General features: G+C 32.9%; 1 protein-coding gene across 1 annotated transcript in view; it reads right to left on the reverse strand.

Annotated features, from left to right (window-relative positions):
- The window catches only part of LOC149784407 (uncharacterized), a 105,941-nt gene that overhangs the window by 49,126 nt on the left and 34,738 nt on the right, over positions 1-22,077 (reverse strand). The window contains exons 6-9 of the mRNA XM_089932986.1: positions 20,360-20,398; positions 14,738-14,776; positions 9,158-9,196; positions 3,554-3,592 (exon numbers count right to left, since the gene is read on the reverse strand). Coding sequence (XP_089789112.1) covers positions 3,554-3,592; positions 9,158-9,196; positions 14,738-14,776; positions 20,360-20,398 — 156 coding nt within the window. The remainder of the gene's footprint in view (positions 1-3,553; positions 3,593-9,157; positions 9,197-14,737; positions 14,777-20,359; positions 20,399-22,077) is intronic.

The following is a 22,077-nucleotide window of genomic DNA, read 5'->3' on the forward strand; positions in this document are numbered from 1 at the left end:
TTTCTTCTTTTTCTCCACCAAGTTCTTATTTTATCTCCTACACTCTTCTTCCCTTTCTTTTTTTTCTTCTCCTCCTCTTCTTTCTTCTTCTCTTCCTCCTCTTTCTCCTCTTCTTTCTTCCTCTTTTCATTTTCTTCTTCTTTTTCAATTTTTTCGTTCCATTTGCGTATTCTTATTCTTTCCTCTTCATCCTCCTTCTCCTCCTTTATCTCTTTCATGACACCACTAATCTTTTCCTTTGCTTTTCTTAGTTATTAATTTCCATCTTTACACGATGGGGACTATAGGAATAATGATGATGATGATGACATAAACTCTTGGAATTGTGGGATATAAATGGACTTCACTATGACGAATATAATTTACGATGTAATGAAATATTTTATTCCAGGCTTGATTGTACGGATTCAAAAATCAGCATATGCTACAAAATCAACATCCTTTCATTCCCAAATATCAGAAAAAACATTTGCTTAAGTCATTGCCCGGTTCGATAAAAATTTCTTCCTATGATCTTCCGTACAAATGAACGTTGTACAGATTAACTGAAATAGGAACCCTTTCAGATAAAAGTTCTAAAAGGCTGATACCATGACAAAAATAATTATGTAATTTGAAATAAATATTAGCCCCTATCAGTACCCAATCTAAGAATCGAGAATGATGACGCATCGTACGCGCTAAACATATTAACTTATCAATATGCATCGCCTTGTTGTTGAATCATCCTAAAAACATTAAATCATAATGAGGTTAGTTCTCCTATTGGAAAACGCACACACAGCATTAAAATTTAAAAATATAACAAGAAGATAGATATACACACGACTCCAAAAAGACATGCAAAAATAAAGAATTCAGCTGAACACCATATGACTTTGATCCGCCATTATTGTATCTTTACCTGTCATGAAATTGCTTTAGTAGTAAGGTTAATAAAACACAAGGATACCTATATAAAACTTTTACAACCTCTCTCTTGTCACACATATGATATCGATGCAATCAAACTATGTAAATATGTCGCGTACTTCAAAAGCGACAGAGAGTGCGGATATATATTTACTAACAACTTCCATTCCGGTCATATTTTAGAGACATATAATACTTTCTAAATGTGACAGAGACTATTCCTTTTACATACATGGCACCATTGCAAACATTCTCCAATATATTGTCTGTCAAAAGAACATAGCCCATACCGCAAATCTAGAGACATCCTTTCTAAACGTGACAATGCAGAGATGGAAATATAAAACGCAACGTTTTCATTTTCATGTAAACCTCACATTTCAGCCGTTGACAATTCTTTGCTAAACATTAATTCAAAACAAGGCGGATATGAATTGAAATACTTTTGGAAGCCTGGCACGCGCTGAGATCAAAACATTTCGATATTATTTCCTTTCCTGTTAAAGACAGAAACAAATATCGACTAAAACAAATTTGTTTCGCAATCCAAGAAACACTTGCAACAAGGATCAATACTTTGCTTAAGACACAGGCCATGACCATATAAATTTACAATATCCGCCCGTATCGCGAAATGTACCTATTGAAGATATTGCGTATTTAAAACATCCCGCATAAAAATTAATACTGGTACTTATTTCCGTAAGTAAACAATGCGTACCCAGACACACACAAACTCACACGCAATCCCTCTCTGCCTCTATCTCCCTCGCATTGGGAAACACGCAAACACGCACACATACATACACACACATGCAAACACGCACACATACACACATACACATTCAAGCACGCACACATATATACAAACACACAAACACACACACACACACAGATATATATATATATATATATATATATATATATATATATATATATATATACACACACATGTATACAATTATCCTTACAGTTTCGACATTCGATACTTCTTCGCACTGAAAAGAAAGATATTTAACAGTTAAATTCATTGCATAACAACATGCAGTTTAAGTTTCAAAATATATTAAACAAAGATATGAACGCTAGCAACGAACACGTACAAATAAGCATTTCACATTTTCAAAAAGGAGAGAATTTCCCTCCGCATTGTGACACTTATCTCTTTACGACATTGCACATTTAGGAAAAGTTATATATTTCAATTTGCTGCATTGCCTAGTGGTTATGTCTATATGAATTTTATTCATATTCATTACCTGACATGAGTGTTTGTTAATTTCTTCAAAGATAATCTTCTTTAGATTTTTAATTTTCGAGCATAGGGTAACAAATATTTATTTTCCTGGATTGTATTTTATTCTATTATTTGAATAATTTCCAAATAATGTTGTTTCATTCCTATCCGTCAATATTCCACATTGATCCGCCAGACATCAAGTTTCCGATATTTAAGCATATAATTCATTATTTTACAACTATATTGTCTATTCCACTTTGCTCTGTGATCTACCCCAATAACGTATGAGATATGAAAATGATGAAGATGACATAAACTCTTGGAATTGAGGGATATAAAGGGCCGTCATTAATGGAATGGAATTTATGACCTAATGAAATATTTTATTTTAGTTTCGATTGTATGGATTCAACCATCAGCATATACTACAAAACCAAACATTCTTTCGTTAACAAATATTGTAGAAGCATTCGCTTCATTCATTACAGTGAATTATGTCCATGAACTTGCATGCAAAAGAACGTTGTACAAATTAATTAAATATTGGAACGCTTTGAGATATAAGTTCAAAACGTCTGACACCATGGCAAAGTCATCATATAGTTTCAAATAAATATTCAACCCTGTCAGTACCCAATTCTAGCATCGAGGATAATGACACATCGTACGCGCTAAACATATTAACTTATTAATATTCATCGTCTTGTTGAATAATCCTAAGATGAAAATCATAAAACTTCTAGAGTTGTCATTGGAACACACATTCAGCATTTCAATAAAAAAATATATACAAGAAAATCGATCAAAGCACGACCAAAAAAAGACACGCAAAAGCAAATGATTCGACAGAACACCAAACGACATTGACCCGCCATTATTGTAACTTTACCTTTCGTGAAACTGCAATGGTAGTAAAATTAACAAAGCACAGAGAGATTTATACAAAAACTGTACAACTCCTCTCTTGTCATATTTTATCCATTGACCATAACTTGTTATTCATCAAGTCAAAACTATGCGGACATGATTTGAAATACTGTTCGAAGTCTGATACATGCAGACATGTAACATTTAAGTTTTATATCCTGTCATATTTGGGACGGAAACCTATCTCGCCTACAAAAAATTTCTTTTGTAATCCAGGAAAAACTTGCAAAAACACATCGACATTTTGTTTAAGACACTGTCCACTACCCATATAATTCTACAATTTTCGCCGGTATCGTGACATTTACCTTTCCATGATATTGCACATTTAAACATCGTGCATAAATATAAATACTGGTATATGTTAGCGATAAGAATCGCATACAAACCCATCCACACACAGACACACATGCAGTTTCTCTGTCTCTGTCTATCTCATATATATTTATATGTATATGAAATGTATATACTTACCTGTAGAATCCCTGTTCCAGATGAGACATTGTATCCGCGCTGAAGAAAAAAAATTAATACCTGTATACATTACCGTAATGAAACACATACATACACACATACAGACACACAACCAAACCATCTGTTTTCTTCTCACTCTCTCCTTCTCGCAAAGATATATATATATATATATATATATATATATATATATATATATATATATATATATATATATATATCGTATTTAATTACCTTTGAATCCCTTGAATCCCATGTATCCAATCGGACAGGTATAGCGCACTGAAGATATTAATTTATTCAATTTTCGAAATAATTGTCCTTTCTATAATTAATAATGTTGCCTGAAAGAGATCTATATAATGATATCTCAGTGCAAGATTTTGTATCAATAATATCGTTATGTTTAAGTAAATGTGCTAAAATAAAGTCTGGTTTATTTTCTTCTAACTATTCAAGTCCAAATTATCTTTTCTCCACGAATTTCTATTTACACAAGAGTAAGGTTGTCATATTAGCAACATCTACAACGCTTTCTCTCAATCTTGAACTCTCTAACTTAATTAATATATATCATCTTATCGCTTAATAATGTCAAACCTGAAATAAGAATCAGGTTTGTCTTCTTATTCCAACACATATATTTGAATTCATACATGCATATTTCTAAAGCTCACATTACAGACAACGAAATACACACACTATGTTTCTCGTTCCATGAAAACCGCCCATTTCAGCCATTGGCCTTAGCACAATTTGCCAAACACCAAGTCAAAACCAGGTGGACTAGAATTGAAATAATTCTGGAATCCTGACGCGTGCACAGATGAAGATAATTAACGTTTCCTTCCCGTGATCTCTAGCAAAGAAACCTATCGGGCCTACAATAACTTTGTTTCCTGATGCAGGAAACTCTTGTTAACATTACCAAACTCCAGCTTCGAGCTGAAGAAAAATAAATGTAATATTTAAATTCAGTGCACAACACAGTGCAGTTTATGTGTCAAAGGATATAAAACTAGGATAATAACACTTCTTACGAACACGTATAAATAAGCATTTCACAACATTTCCAAAACGATGCAATATCCCTCCGCATCGTGATATTTACCTCTTCATGACATTGTACATTTAGCGAAAGTTAGTGTTATCAATCTGATACATTTCCTAGTCGTTACGTCCATTTCTATTTTATTCAGATTCATTATCTGACAGGGATATTTAATATTTTCTCCAAAGACAATAGTTAGGCTTCCAATTTTCGAGCATATTGTATCAAAGATTTATGTTTCAATATTGCATTTTATTCCAAGATGTGCGTAATGTCCAAACATAAGTCTTTCATTCCTATCTGTCAATATTCGTCATTGATCGGACAGGCATCAAGGTTGGGATATTTAAGCACATAACTCATTGTTCTACAAATTTATTTCCTATTCAACTTTGTTCTGTGATCTACACCAATAAGGTATGAGACATGAAAATGATGATGATGACATAAACTCTTGGAATTGTGGGATATAAATGGACTTCACTATGACGAATATAATTTACGATGTAATGAAATATTTTATTCCAGGCTTGATTGTACGGATTCAAAAGTCAGCATATGCTACAAAATCAACATCCTTTCATTCCCAAATATCAGAAAAAACATTTGCTTTAGTCATTGCCCGGTTAGTAGTGAAGGGGGATACCCTAGCGTCAATGGGAATTAGCATTACAGAACCCCTTGGGATAATCTAGCGTCAATGGAAAATTAACATGGAGAAAAATCGTGGGACAATCTAGCGTCAAGGGAATTTAACATGGGAATAAATCGTGGGACTGTCTAGCGTCAAGGGAAATTTAACATGGGAATAAATCGTGGGACTGTCTAGCGTCAAGGGGAATTGAATATGGGATTTTTTTTTTAAAAAAACAATTTTTTTAAATTTAAATTTAATTTTTAAAAAAGGGGTAGGCAGTGGAAAGGCTATCTCTTTTCGAGAAATATGGGGGCCCTGAAAAGGGCCTTTGGGTTTTCTTCTTCTAATTTCTTCTTTTTCTCCACCAAGTTCTTATTTTATCTCCTACACTCTTCTTCCCTTTCTTTTTTTCTTCTCCTCCTCTTCTTTCTTCTTCTCTTCCTCCTCTTTCTCCTCTTCTTTCTTCCTCTTTTCATTTTCTTCTTCTTTTTCAATTTTTTCGTTCCATTTGCGTATTCTTATTCTTTCCTCTTCATCCTCCTTCTCCTCCTTTATCTCTTTCATGACACCACTAATCTTTTCCTTTGCTTTTCTTAGTTATTAATTTCCATCTTTACACGATGGGGACTATAGGAATAATGATGATGATGATGACATAAACTCTTGGAATTGTGGGATATAAATGGACTTCACTATGACGAATATAATTTACGATGTAATGAAATATTTTATTCCAGGCTTGATTGTACGGATTCAAAAATCAGCATATGCTACAAAATCAACATCCTTTCATTCCCAAATATCAGAAAAAACATTTGCTTAAGTCATTGCCCGGTTCGATAAAAATTTCTTCCTATGATCTTCCGTACAAATGAACGTTGTACAGATTAACTGAAATAGGAACCCTTTCAGATAAAAGTTCTAAAAGGCTGATACCATGACAAAAATAATTATGTAATTTGAAATAAATATTAGCCCCTATCAGTACCCAATCTAAGAATCGAGAATGATGACGCATCGTACGCGCTAAACATATTAACTTATCAATATGCATCGCCTTGTTGTTGAATCATCCTAAAAACATTAAATCATAATGAGGTTAGTTCTCCTATTGGAAAACGCACACACAGCATTAAAATTTAAAAATATAACAAGAAGATAGATATACACACGACTCCAAAAAGACATGCAAAAATAAAGAATTCAGCTGAACACCATATGACTTTGATCCGCCATTATTGTATCTTTACCTGTCATGAAATTGCTTTAGTAGTAAGGTTAATAAAACACAAGGATACCTATATAAAACTTTTACAACCTCTCTCTTGTCACACATATGATATCGATGCAATCAAACTATGTAAATATGTCGCGTACTTCAAAAGCGACAGAGAGTGCGGATATATATTTACTAACAACTTCCATTCCGGTCATATTTTAGAGACATATAATACTTTCTAAATGTGACAGAGACTATTCCTTTTACATACATGGCACCATTGCAAACATTCTCCAATATATTGTCTGTCATAAGAACATAGCCCATACCGCAAATCTAGAGACATCCTTTCTAAACGTGACAATGCAGAGATGGAAATATAAAACGCAACGTTTTCATTTTCATGTAAACCTCACATTTCAGCCGTTGACAATTCTTTGCTAAACATTAATTCAAAACAAGGCGGATATGAATTGAAATACTTTTGGAAGCCTGGCACGCGCTGAGATCAAAACATTTCGATATTATTTCCTTTCCTGTTAAAGACAGAAACAAATATCGACTAAAACAAATTTGTTTCGCAATCCAAGAAACACTTGCAACAAGGATCAATACTTTGCTTAAGACACAGGCCATGACCATATAAATTTACAATATCCGCCCGTATCGCGAAATGTACCTATTGAAGATATTGCGTATTTAAAACATCCCGCATAAAAATTAATACTGGTACTTATTTCCGTAAGTAAACAATGCGTACCCAGACACACACAAACTCACACGCAATCCCTCTCTGCCTCTATCTCCCTCGCATTGGGAAACACGCAAACACGCACACATACATACACACACATGCAAACACGCACACATACACACATACACATTCAAGCACGCACACATATATACAAACACACAAACACACACACACACACAGATATATATATATATATATATATATATATATATATATATATATATATATATATATATATATATATATATACACACACATGTATACAATTATCCTTACAGTTTCGACATTCGATACTTCTTCGCACTGAAAAGAAAGATATTTAACAGTTAAATTCATTGCATAACAACATGCAGTTTAAGTTTCAAAATATATTAAACAAAGATATGAACGCTAGCAACGAACACGTACAAATAAGCATTTCACATTTTCAAAAAGGAGAGAATTTCCCTCCGCATTGTGACACTTATCTCTTTACGACATTGCACATTTAGGAAAAGTTATATATTTCAATTTGCTGCATTGCCTAGTGGTTATGTCTATATGAATTTTATTCATATTCATTACCTGACATGAGTGTTTGTTAATTTCTTCAAAGATAATCTTCTTTAGATTTTTAATTTTCGAGCATAGGGTAACAAATATTTATTTTCCTGGATTGTATTTTATTCTATTATTTGAATAATTTCCAAATAATGTTGTTTCATTCCTATCCGTCAATATTCCACATTGATCCGCCAGACATCAAGTTTCCGATATTTAAGCATATAATTCATTATTTTACAACTATATTGTCTATTCCACTTTGCTCTGTGATCTACCCCAATAACGTATGAGATATGAAAATGATGAAGATGACATAAACTCTTGGAATTGAGGGATATAAAGGGCCGTCATTAATGGAATGGAATTTATGACCTAATGAAATATTTTATTTTAGTTTCGATTGTATGGATTCAACCATCAGCATATACTACAAAACCAAACATTCTTTCGTTAACAAATATTGTAGAAGCATTCGCTTCATTCATTACAGTGAATTATGTCCATGAACTTGCATGCAAAAGAACGTTGTACAAATTAATTAAATATTGGAACGCTTTGAGATATAAGTTCAAAACGTCTGACACCATGGCAAAGTCATCATATAGTTTCAAATAAATATTCAACCCTGTCAGTACCCAATTCTAGCATCGAGGATAATGACACATCGTACGCGCTAAACATATTAACTTATTAATATTCATCGTCTTGTTGAATAATCCTAAGATGAAAATCATAAAACTTCTAGAGTTGTCATTGGAACACACATTCAGCATTTCAATAAAAAAATATATACAAGAAAATCGATCAAAGCACGACCAAAAAAAGACACGCAAAAGCAAATGATTCGACAGAACACCAAACGACATTGACCCGCCATTATTGTAACTTTACCTTTCGTGAAACTGCAATGGTAGTAAAATTAACAAAGCACAGAGAGATTTATACAAAAACTGTACAACTCCTCTCTTGTCATATTTTATCCATTGACCATAACTTGTTATTCATCAAGTCAAAACTATGCGGACATGATTTGAAATACTGTTCGAAGTCTGATACATGCAGACATGTAACATTTAAGTTTTATATCCTGTCATATTTGGGACGGAAACCTATCTCGCCTACAAAAAATTTCTTTTGTAATCCAGGAAAAACTTGCAAAAACACATCGACATTTTGTTTAAGACACTGTCCACTACCCATATAATTCTACAATTTTCGCCGGTATCGTGACATTTACCTTTCCATGATATTGCACATTTAAACATCGTGCATAAATATAAATACTGGTATATGTTAGCGATAAGAATCGCATACAAACCCATCCACACACAGACACACATGCAGTTTCTCTGTCTCTGTCTATCTCATATATATTTATATGTATATGAAATGTATATACTTACCTGTAGAATCCCTGTTCCAGATGAGACATTGTATCCGCGCTGAAGAAAAAAAATTAATACCTGTATACATTACCGTAATGAAACACATACATACACACATACAGACACACAACCAAACCATCTGTTTTCTTCTCACTCTCTCCTTCTCGCAAAGATATATATATATATATATATATATATATATATATATATATATATATATATATATATATATATATCGTATTTAATTACCTTTGAATCCCTTGAATCCCATGTATCCAATCGGACAGGTATAGCGCACTGAAGATATTAATTTATTCAATTTTCGAAATAATTGTCCTTTCTATAATTAATAATGTTGCCTGAAAGAGATCTATATAATGATATCTCAGTGCAAGATTTTGTATCAATAATATCGTTATGTTTAAGTAAATGTGCTAAAATAAAGTCTGGTTTATTTTCTTCTAACTATTCAAGTCCAAATTATCTTTTCTCCACGAATTTCTATTTACACAAGAGTAAGGTTGTCATATTAGCAACATCTACAACGCTTTCTCTCAATCTTGAACTCTCTAACTTAATTAATATATATCATCTTATCGCTTAATAATGTCAAACCTGAAATAAGAATCAGGTTTGTCTTCTTATTCCAACACATATATTTGAATTCATACATGCATATTTCTAAAGCTCACATTACAGACAACGAAATACACACACTATGTTTCTCGTTCCATGAAAACCGCCCATTTCAGCCATTGGCCTTAGCACAATTTGCCAAACACCAAGTCAAAACCAGGTGGACTAGAATTGAAATAATTCTGGAATCCTGACGCGTGCACAGATGAAGATAATTAACGTTTCCTTCCCGTGATCTCTAGCAAAGAAACCTATCGGGCCTACAATAACTTTGTTTCCTGATGCAGGAAACTCTTGTTAACATTACCAAACTCCAGCTTCGAGCTGAAGAAAAATAAATGTAATATTTAAATTCAGTGCACAACACAGTGCAGTTTATGTGTCAAAGGATATAAAACTAGGATAATAACACTTCTTACGAACACGTATAAATAAGCATTTCACAACATTTCCAAAACGATGCAATATCCCTCCGCATCGTGATATTTACCTCTTCATGACATTGTACATTTAGCGAAAGTTAGTGTTATCAATCTGATACATTTCCTAGTCGTTACGTCCATTTCTATTTTATTCAGATTCATTATCTGACAGGGATATTTAATATTTTCTCCAAAGACAATAGTTAGGCTTCCAATTTTCGAGCATATTGTATCAAAGATTTATGTTTCAATATTGCATTTTATTCCAAGATGTGCGTAATGTCCAAACATAAGTCTTTCATTCCTATCTGTCAATATTCGTCATTGATCGGACAGGCATCAAGGTTGGGATATTTAAGCACATAACTCATTGTTCTACAAATTTATTTCCTATTCAACTTTGTTCTGTGATCTACACCAATAAGGTATGAGACATGAAAATGATGATGATGACATAAACTCTTGGAATTGTGGGATATAAATGGACTTCACTATGACGAATATAATTTACGATGTAATGAAATATTTTATTCCAGGCTTGATTGTACGGATTCAAAAGTCAGCATATGCTACAAAATCAACATCCTTTCATTCCCAAATATCAGAAAAAACATTTGCTTTAGTCATTGCCCGGTTAGTAGTGAAGGGGGATACCCTAGCGTCAATGGGAATTAGCATTACAGAACCCCTTGGGATAATCTAGCGTCAATGGAAAATTAACATGGAGAAAAATCGTGGGACAATCTAGCGTCAAGGGAATTTAACATGGGAATAAATCGTGGGACTGTCTAGCGTCAAGGGAAATTTAACATGGGAATAAATCGTGGGACTGTCTAGCGTCAAGGGGAATTGAATATGGGATTTTTTTTTTAAAAAAACAATTTTTTTAAATTTAAATTTAATTTTTAAAAAAGGGGTAGGCAGTGGAAAGGCTATCTCTTTTCGAGAAATATGGGGGCCCTGAAAAGGGCCTTTGGGTTTTCTTCTTCTAATTTCTTCTTTTTCTCCACCAAGTTCTTATTTTATCTCCTACACTCTTCTTCCCTTTCTTTTTTTCTTCTCCTCCTCTTCTTTCTTCTTCTCTTCCTCCTCTTTCTCCTCTTCTTTCTTCCTCTTTTCATTTTCTTCTTCTTTTTCAATTTTTTCGTTCCATTTGCGTATTCTTATTCTTTCCTCTTCATCCTCCTTCTCCTCCTTTATCTCTTTCATGACACCACTAATCTTTTCCTTTGCTTTTCTTAGTTATTAATTTCCATCTTTACACGATGGGGACTATAGGAATAATGATGATGATGATGACATAAACTCTTGGAATTGTGGGATATAAATGGACTTCACTATGACGAATATAATTTACGATGTAATGAAATATTTTATTCCAGGCTTGATTGTACGGATTCAAAAATCAGCATATGCTACAAAATCAACATCCTTTCATTCCCAAATATCAGAAAAAACATTTGCTTAAGTCATTGCCCGGTTCGATAAAAATTTCTTCCTATGATCTTCCGTACAAATGAACGTTGTACAGATTAACTGAAATAGGAACCCTTTCAGATAAAAGTTCTAAAAGGCTGATACCATGACAAAAATAATTATGTAATTTGAAATAAATATTAGCCCCTATCAGTACCCAATCTAAGAATCGAGAATGATGACGCATCGTACGCGCTAAACATATTAACTTATCAATATGCATCGCCTTGTTGTTGAATCATCCTAAAAACATTAAATCATAATGAGGTTAGTTCTCCTATTGGAAAACGCACACACAGCATTAAAATTTAAAAATATAACAAGAAGATAGATATACACACGACTCCAAAAAGACATGCAAAAATAAAGAATTCAGCTGAACACCATATGACTTTGATCCGCCATTATTGTATCTTTACCTGTCATGAAATTGCTTTAGTAGTAAGGTTAATAAAACACAAGGATACCTATATAAAACTTTTACAACCTCTCTCTTGTCACACATATGATATCGATGCAATCAAACTATGTAAATATGTCGCGTACTTCAAAAGCGACAGAGAGTGCGGATATATATTTACTAACAACTTCCATTCCGGTCATATTTTAGAGACATATAATACTTTCTAAATGTGACAGAGACTATTCCTTTTACATACATGGCACCATTGCAAACATTCTCCAATATATTGTCTGTCATAAGAACATAGCCCATACCGCAAATCTAGAGACATCCTTTCTAAACGTGACAATGCAGAGATGGAAATATAAAACGCAACGTTTTCATTTTCATGTAAACCTCACATTTCAGCCGTTGACAATTCTTTGCTAAACATTAATTCAAAACAAGGCGGATATGAATTGAAATACTTTTGGAAGCCTGGCACGCGCTGAGATCAAAACATTTCGATATTATTTCCTTTCCTGTTAAAGACAGAAACAAATATCGACTAAAACAAATTTGTTTCGCAATCCAAGAAACACTTGCAACAAGGATCAATACTTTGCTTAAGACACAGGCCATGACCATATAAATTTACAATATCCGCCCGTATCGCGAAATGTACCTATTGAAGATATTGCGTATTTAAAACATCCCGCATAAAAATTAATACTGGTACTTATTTCCGTAAGTAAACAATGCGTACCCAGACACACACAAACTCACACGCAATCCCTCTCTGCCTCTATCTCCCTCGCATTGGGAAACACGCAAACACGCACACATACATACACACACATGCAAACACGCACACATACACACATACACATTCAAGCACGCACACATATATACAAACACACAAACACACACACACACACAGATATATATATATATATATATATATATATATATATATATATATATACACACACATGTATACAATTATCCTTACAGTTTCGACATTCGATACTTCTTCGCACTGAAAAGAAAGATATTTAACAGTTAAATTCATTGCATAACAACATGCAGTTTAAGTTTCAAAATATATTAAACAAAGATATGAACGCTAGCAACGAACACGTACAAATAAGCATTTCACATTTTCAAAAAGGAGAGAATTTCCCTCCGCATTGTGACACTTATCTCTTTACGACATTGCACATTTAGGAAAAGTTATATATTTCAATTTGCTGCATTGCCTAGTGGTTATGTCTATATGAATTTTATTCATATTCATTACCTGACATGAGTGTTTGTTAATTTCTTCAAAGATAATCTTCTTTAGATTTTTAATTTTCGAGCATAGGGTAACAAATATTTATTTTCCTGGATTGTATTTTATTCTATTATTTGAATAATTTCCAAATAATGTTGTTTCATTCCTATCCGTCAATATTCCACATTGATCCGCCAGACATCAAGTTTCCGATATTTAAGCATATAATTCATTATTTTACAACTATATTGTCTATTCCACTTTGCTCTGTGATCTACCCCAATAACGTATGAGATATGAAAATGATGAAGATGACATAAACTCTTGGAATTGAGGGATATAAAGGGCCGTCATTAATGGAATGGAATTTATGACCTAATGAAATATTTTATTTTAGTTTCGATTGTATGGATTCAACCATCAGCATATACTACAAAACCAAACATTCTTTCGTTAACAAATATTGTAGAAGCATTCGCTTCATTCATTACAGTGAATTATGTCCATGAACTTGCATGCAAAAGAACGTTGTACAAATTAATTAAATATTGGAACGCTTTGAGATATAAGTTCAAAACGTCTGACACCATGGCAAAGTCATCATATAGTTTCAAATAAATATTCAACCCTGTCAGTACCCAATTCTAGCATCGAGGATAATGACACATCGTACGCGCTAAACATATTAACTTATTAATATTCATCGTCTTGTTGAATAATCCTAAGATGAAAATCATAAAACTTCTAGAGTTGTCATTGGAACACACATTCAGCATTTCAATAAAAAAATATATACAAGAAAATCGATCAAAGCACGACCAAAAAAAGACACGCAAAAGCAAATGATTCGACAGAACACCAAACGACATTGACCCGCCATTATTGTAACTTTACCTTTCGTGAAACTGCAATGGTAGTAAAATTAACAAAGCACAGAGAGATTTATACAAAAACTGTACAACTCCTCTCTTGTCATATTTTATCCATTGACCATAACTTGTTATTCATCAAGTCAAAACTATGCGGACATGATTTGAAATACTGTTCGAAGTCTGATACATGCAGACATGTAACATTTAAGTTTTATATCCTGTCATATTTGGGACGGAAACCTATCTCGCCTACAAAAAATTTCTTTTGTAATCCAGGAAAAACTTGCAAAAACACATCGACATTTTGTTTAAGACACTGTCCACTACCCATATAATTCTACAATTTTCGCCGGTATCGTGACATTTACCTTTCCATGATATTGCACATTTAAACATCGTGCATAAATATAAATACTGGTATATGTTAGCGATAAGAATCGCATACAAACCCATCCACACACAGACACACATGCAGTTTCTCTGTCTCTGTCTATCTCATATATATTTATATGTATATGAAATGTATATACTTACCTGTAGAATCCCTGTTCCAGATGAGACATTGTATCCGCGCTGAAGAAAAAAAATTAATACCTGTATACATTACCGTAATGAAACACATACATACACACATACAGACACACAACCAAACCATCTGTTTTCTTCTCACTCTCTCCTTCTCGCAAAGATATATATATATATATATATATATATATATATATATATATATATATATATATATATATATATATATATATATATATATATATATCGTATTTAATTACCTTTGAATCCCTTGAATCCCATGTATCCAATCGGACAGGTATAGCGCACTGAAGATATTAATTTATTCAATTTTCGAAATAATTGTCCTTTCTATAATTAATAATGTTGCCTGAAAGAGATCTATATAATGATATCTCAGTGCAAGATTTTGTATCAATAATATCGTTATGTTTAAGTAAATGTGCTAAAATAAAGTCTGGTTTATTTTCTTCTAACTATTCAAGTCCAAATTATCTTTTCTCCACGAATTTCTATTTACACAAGAGTAAGGTTGTCATATTAGCAACATCTACAACGCTTTCTCTCAATCTTGAACTCTCTAACTTAATTAATATATATCATCTTATCGCTTAATAATGTCAAACCTGAAATAAGAATCAGGTTTGTCTTCTTATTCCAACACATATATTTGAATTCATACATGCATATTTCTAAAGCTCACATTACAGACAACGAAATACACACACTATGTTTCTCGTTCCATGAAAACCGCCCATTTCAGCCATTGGCCTTAGCACAATTTGCCAAACACCAAGTCAAAACCAGGTGGACTAGAATTGAAATAATTCTGGAATCCTGACGCGTGCACAGATGAAGATAATTAACGTTTCCTTCCCGTGATCTCTAGCAAAGAAACCTATCGGGCCTACAATAACTTTGTTTCCTGATGCAGGAAACTCTTGTTAACATTACCAAACTCCAGCTTCGAGCTGAAGAAAAATAAATGTAATATTTAAATTCAGTGCACAACACAGTGCAGTTTATGTGTCAAAGGATATAAAACTAGGATAATAACACTTCTTACGAACACGTATAAATAAGCATTTCACAACATTTCCAAAACGATGCAATATCCCTCCGCATCGTGATATTTACCTCTTCATGACATTGTACATTTAGCGAAAGTTAGTGTTATCAATCTGATACATTTCCTAGTCGTTACGTCCATTTCTATTTTATTCAGATTCATTATCTGACAGGGATATTTAATATTTTCTCCAAAGACAATAGTTAGGCTTCCAATTTTCGAGCATATTGTATCAAAGATTTATGTTTCAATATTGCATTTTATTCCAAGATGTGCGTAATGTCCAAACATAAGTCTTTCATTCCTATCTGTCAATATTCGTCATTGATCGGACAGGCATCAAGGTTGGGATATTTAAGCACATAACTCATTGTTCTACAAATTTATTTCCTATTCAACTTTGTTCTGTGATCTACACCAATAAGGTATGAGACATGAAAATGATGATGATGACATAAACTCTTGGAATTGTGGGATATAAATGGACTTCACTATGACGAATATAATTTACGATGTAATGAAATATTTTATTCCAGGCTTGATTGTACGGATTCAAAAGTCAGCATATGCTACAAAATCAACATCCTTTCATTCCCAAATATCAGAAAAAACATTTGCTTTAGTCATTGCCCGGTTAGTAGTGAAGGGGGATACCCTAGCGTCAATGGGAATTAGCATTACAGAACCCCTTGGGATAATCTAGCGTCAATGGAAAATTAACATGGAGAAAAATCGTGGGACAATCTAGCGTCAAGGGAATTTAACATGGGAATAAATCGTGGGACTGTCTAGCGTCAAGGGAAATTTAACATGGGAATAAATCGTGGGACTGTCTAGCGTCAAGGGGAATTGAATATGGGATTTTTTTTTTAAAAAAACAATTTTTTTAAATTTAAATTTAATTTTTAAAAAAGGGGTAGGCAGTGGAAAGGCTATCTCTTTTCGAGAAATATGGGGGCCCTGAAAAGGGCCTTTGGGTTTTCTTCTTCTAATTTCTTCTTTTTCTCCACCAAGTTCTTATTTTATCTCCTACACTCTTCTTCCCTTTCTTTTTTTCTTCTCCTCCTCTTCTTTCTTCTTCTCTTCCTCCTCTTTCTCCTCTTCTTTCTTCCTCTTTTCATTTTCTTCTTCTTTTTCAATTTTTTCGTTCCATTTGCGTATTCTTATTCTTTCCTCTTCATCCTCCTTCTCCTCCTTTATCTCTTTCATGACACCACTAATCTTTTCCTTTGCTTTTCTTAGTTATTAATTTCCATCTTTACACGATGGGGACTATAGGAATAATGATGATGATGATGACATAAACTCTTGGAATTGTGGGATATAAATGGACTTCACTATGACGAATATAATTTACGATGTAATGAAATATTTTATTCCAGGCTTGATTGTACGGATTCAAAAATCAGCATATGCTACAAAATCAACATCCTTTCATTCCCAAATATCAGAAAAAACATTTGCTTAAGTCATTGCCCGGTTCGATAAAAATTTCTTCCTATGATCTTCCGTACAAATGAACGTTGTACAGATTAACTGAAATAGGAACCCTTTCAGATAAAAGTTCTAAAAGGCTGATACCATGACAAAAATAATTATGTAATTTGAAATAAATATTAGCCCCTATCAGTACCCAATCTAAGAATCGAGAATGATGACGCATCGTACGCGCTAAACATATTAACTTATCAATATGCATCGCCTTGTTGTTGAATCATCCTAAAAACATTAAATCATAATGAGGTTAGTTCTCCTATTGGAAAACGCACACACAGCATTAAAATTTAAAAATATAACAAGAAGATAGATATACACACGACTCCAAAAAGACATGCAAAAATAAAGAATTCAGCTGAACACCATATGACTTTGATCCGCCATTATTGTATCTTTACCTGTCATGAAATTGCTTTAGTAGTAAGGTTAATAAAACACAAGGATACCTATATAAAACTTTTACAACCTCTCTCTTGTCACACATATGATATCGATGCAATCAAACTATGTAAATATGTCGCGTACTTCAAAAGCGACAGAGAGTGCGGATATATATTTACTAACAACTTCCATTCCGGTCATATTTTAGAGACATATAATACTTTCTAAATGTGACAGAGACTATTCCTTTTACATACATGGCACCATTGCAAACATTCTCCAATATATTGTCTGTCATAAGAACATAGCCCATACCGCAAATCTAGAGACATCCTTTCTAAACGTGACAATGCAGAGATGGAAATATAAAACGCAACGTTTTCATTTTCATGTAAACCTCACATTTCAGCCGTTGACAATTCTTTGCTAAACATTAATTCAAAACAAGGCGGATATGAATTGAAATACTTTTGGAAGCCTGGCACGCGCTGAGATCAAAACATTTCGATATTATTTCCTTTCCTGTTAAAGACAGAAACAAATATCGACTAAAACAAATTTGTTTCGCAATCCAAGAAACACTTGCAACAAGGATCAATACTTTGCTTAAGACACAGGCCATGACCATATAAATTTACAATATCCGCCCGTATCGCGAAATGTACCTATTGAAGATATTGCGTATTTAAAACATCCCGCATAAAAATTAATACTGGTACTTATTTCCGTAAGTAAACAATGCGTACCCAGACACACACAAACTCACACGCAATCCCTCTCTGCCTCTATCTCCCTCGCATTGGGAAACACGCAAACACGCACACATACATACACACACATGCAAACACGCACACATACACACATACACATTCAAGCACGCACACATATATACAAACACACAAACACACACACACACACAGATATATATATATATATATATATATATATATATATATATATATATATATATATATATATATATATATACACACACATGTATACAATTATCCTTACAGTTTCGACATTCGATACTTCTTCGCACTGAAAAGAAAGATATTTAACAGTTAAATTCATTGCATAACAACATGCAGTTTAAGTTTCAAAATATATTAAACAAAGATATGAACGCTAGCAACGAACACGTACAAATAAGCATTTCACATTTTCAAAAAGGAGAGAATTTCCCTCCGCATTGTGACACTTATCTCTTTACGACATTGCACATTTAGGAAAAGTTATATATTTCAATTTGCTGCATTGCCTAGTGGTTATGTCTATATGAATTTTATTCATATTCATTACCTGACATGAGTGTTTGTTAATTTCTTCAAAGATAATCTTCTTTAGATTTTTAATTTTCGAGCATAGGGTAACAAATATTTATTTTCCTGGATTGTATTTTATTCTATTATTTGAATAATTTCCAAATAATGTTGTTTCATTCCTATCCGTCAATATTCCACATTGATCCGCCAGACATCAAGTTTCCGATATTTAAGCATATAATTCATTATTTTACAACTATATTGTCTATTCCACTTTGCTCTGTGATCTACCCCAATAACGTATGAGATATGAAAATGATGAAGATGACATAAACTCTTGGAATTGAGGGATATAAAGGGCCGTCATTAATGGAATGGAATTTATGACCTAATGAAATATTTTATTTTAGTTTCGATTGTATGGATTCAACCATCAGCATATACTACAAAACCAAACATTCTTTCGTTAACAAATATTGTAGAAGCATTCGCTTCATTCATTACAGTGAATTATGTCCATGAACTTGCATGCAAAAGAACGTTGTACAAATTAATTAAATATTGGAACGCTTTGAGATATAAGTTCAAAACGTCTGACACCATGGCAAAGTCATCATATAGTTTCAAATAAATATTCAACCCTGTCAGTACCCAATTCTAGCATCGAGGATAATGACACATCGTACGCGCTAAACATATTAACTTATTAATATTCATCGTCTTGTTGAATAATCCTAAGATGAAAATCATAAAACTTCTAGAGTTGTCATTGGAACACACATTCAGCATTTCAATAAAAAAATATATACAAGAAAATCGATCAAAGCACGACCAAAAAAAGACACGCAAAAGCAAATGATTCGACAGAACACCAAACGACATTGACCCGCCATTATTGTAACTTTACCTTTCGTGAAACTGCAATGGTAGTAAAATTAACAAAGCACAGAGAGATTTATACAAAAACTGTACAACTCCTCTCTTGTCATATTTTATCCATTGACCATAACTTGTTATTCATCAAGTCAAAACTATGCGGACATGATTTGAAATACTGTTCGAAGTCTGATACATGCAGACATGTAACATTTAAGTTTTATATCCTGTCATATTTGGGACGGAAACCTATCTCGCCTACAAAAAATTTCTTTTGTAATCCAGGAAAAACTTGCAAAAACACATCGACATTTTGTTTAAGACACTGTCCACTACCCATATAATTCTACAATTTTCGCCGGTATCGTGACATTTACCTTTCCATGATATTGCACATTTAAACATCGTGCATAAATATAAATACTGGTATATGTTAGCGATAAGAATCGCATACAAACCCATCCACACACAGACACACATGCAGTTTCTCTGTCTCTGTCTATCTCATATATATTTATATGTATATGAAATGTATATACTTACCTGTAGAATCCCTGTTCCAGATGAGACATTGTATCCGCGCTGAAGAAAAAAAATTAATACCTGTATACATTACCGTAATGAAACACATACATACACACATACAGACACACAACCAAACCATCTGTTTTCTTCTCACTCTCTCCTTCTCGCAAAGATATATATATATATATATATATATATATATATATATATATATATATATATATATATATATATATATATATATATATATATATATATATATATATATATATATATATATATATATATATATATATATCGTATTTAATTACCTTTGAATCCCTTGAATCCCATGTATCCAATCGGACAGGTATAGCGCACTGAAGATATTAATTTATTCAATTTTCGAAATAATTGTCCTTTCTATAATTAATAATGTTGCCTGAAAGAGATCTATATAATGATATCTCAGTGCAAGATTTTGTATCAATAATATCGTTATGTTTAAGTAAATGTGCTAAAATAAAGTCTGGTTTATTTTCTTCTAACTATTCAAGTCCAAATTATCTTTTCTCCACGAATTTCTATTTACACAAGAGTAAGGTTGTCATATTAGCAACATCTACAACGCTTTCTCTCAATCTTGAACTCTCTAACTTAATTAATATATATCATCTTATCGCTTAATAATGTCAAACCTGAAATAAGAATCAGGTTTGTCTTCTTATTCCAACACATATATTTGAATTCATACATGCATATTTCTAAAGCTCACATTACAGACAACGAAATACACACACTATGTTTCTCGTTCCATGAAAACCGCCCATTTCAGCCATTGGCCTTAGCTCAATTTGCCAAACACCAAGTCAAAACCAGGTGGACTAGAATTGAAATAATTCTGGAATCCTGACGCGTGCACAGATGAAGATAATTAACGTTTCCTTCCCGTGATCTCTAGCAAAGAAACCTATCGGGCCTACAATAACTTTGTTTCCTGATGCAGGAAACTCTTGTTAACATTACCAAACTCCAGCTTCGAGCTGAAGAAAAATAAATGTAATATTTAAATTCAGTGCACAACACAGTGCAGTTTATGTGTCAAAGGATATAAAACTAGGATAATAACACTTCTTACGAACACGTATAAATAAGCATTTCACAACATTTCCAAAACGATGCAATATCCCTCCGCATCGTGATATTTACCTCTTCATGACATTGTACATTTAGCGAAAGTTAGTGTTATCAATCTGATACATTTCCTAGTCGTTACGTCCATTTCTATTTTATTCAGATTCATTATCTGACAGGGATATTTAATATTTTCTCCAAAGACAATAGTTAGGCTTCCAATTTTCGAGCATATTGTATCAAAGATTTATGTTTCAATATTGCATTTTATTCCAAGATGTGCGTAATGTCCAAACATAAGTCTTTCATTCCTATCTGTCAATATTCGTCATTGATCGGACAGGCATCAAGGTTGGGATATTTAAGCACATAACTCATTGTTCTACAAATTTATTTCCTATTCAACTTTGTTCTGTGATCTACACCAATAAGGTATGAGACATGAAAATGATGATGATGACATAAACTCTTGGAATTGTGGGATATAAATGGACTTCACTATGACGTATATAATTTACGATGTAATGAAATATTTTATTCCAGGCTTGATTGTACGGATTCAAAAGTCAGCATATGCTACAAAATCAACATCCTTTCATTCCCAAATATCAGAAAAAACATTT

This window comes from Sinohyriopsis cumingii, chromosome 14 (genome assembly GCF_028554795.1).
Source record: "Sinohyriopsis cumingii isolate HCF-2022 chromosome 14, ASM2855479v2, whole genome shotgun sequence".
In the NCBI taxonomy this organism is placed as follows: Eukaryota; Metazoa; Mollusca; class Bivalvia; order Unionida; family Unionidae; genus Sinohyriopsis; species Sinohyriopsis cumingii.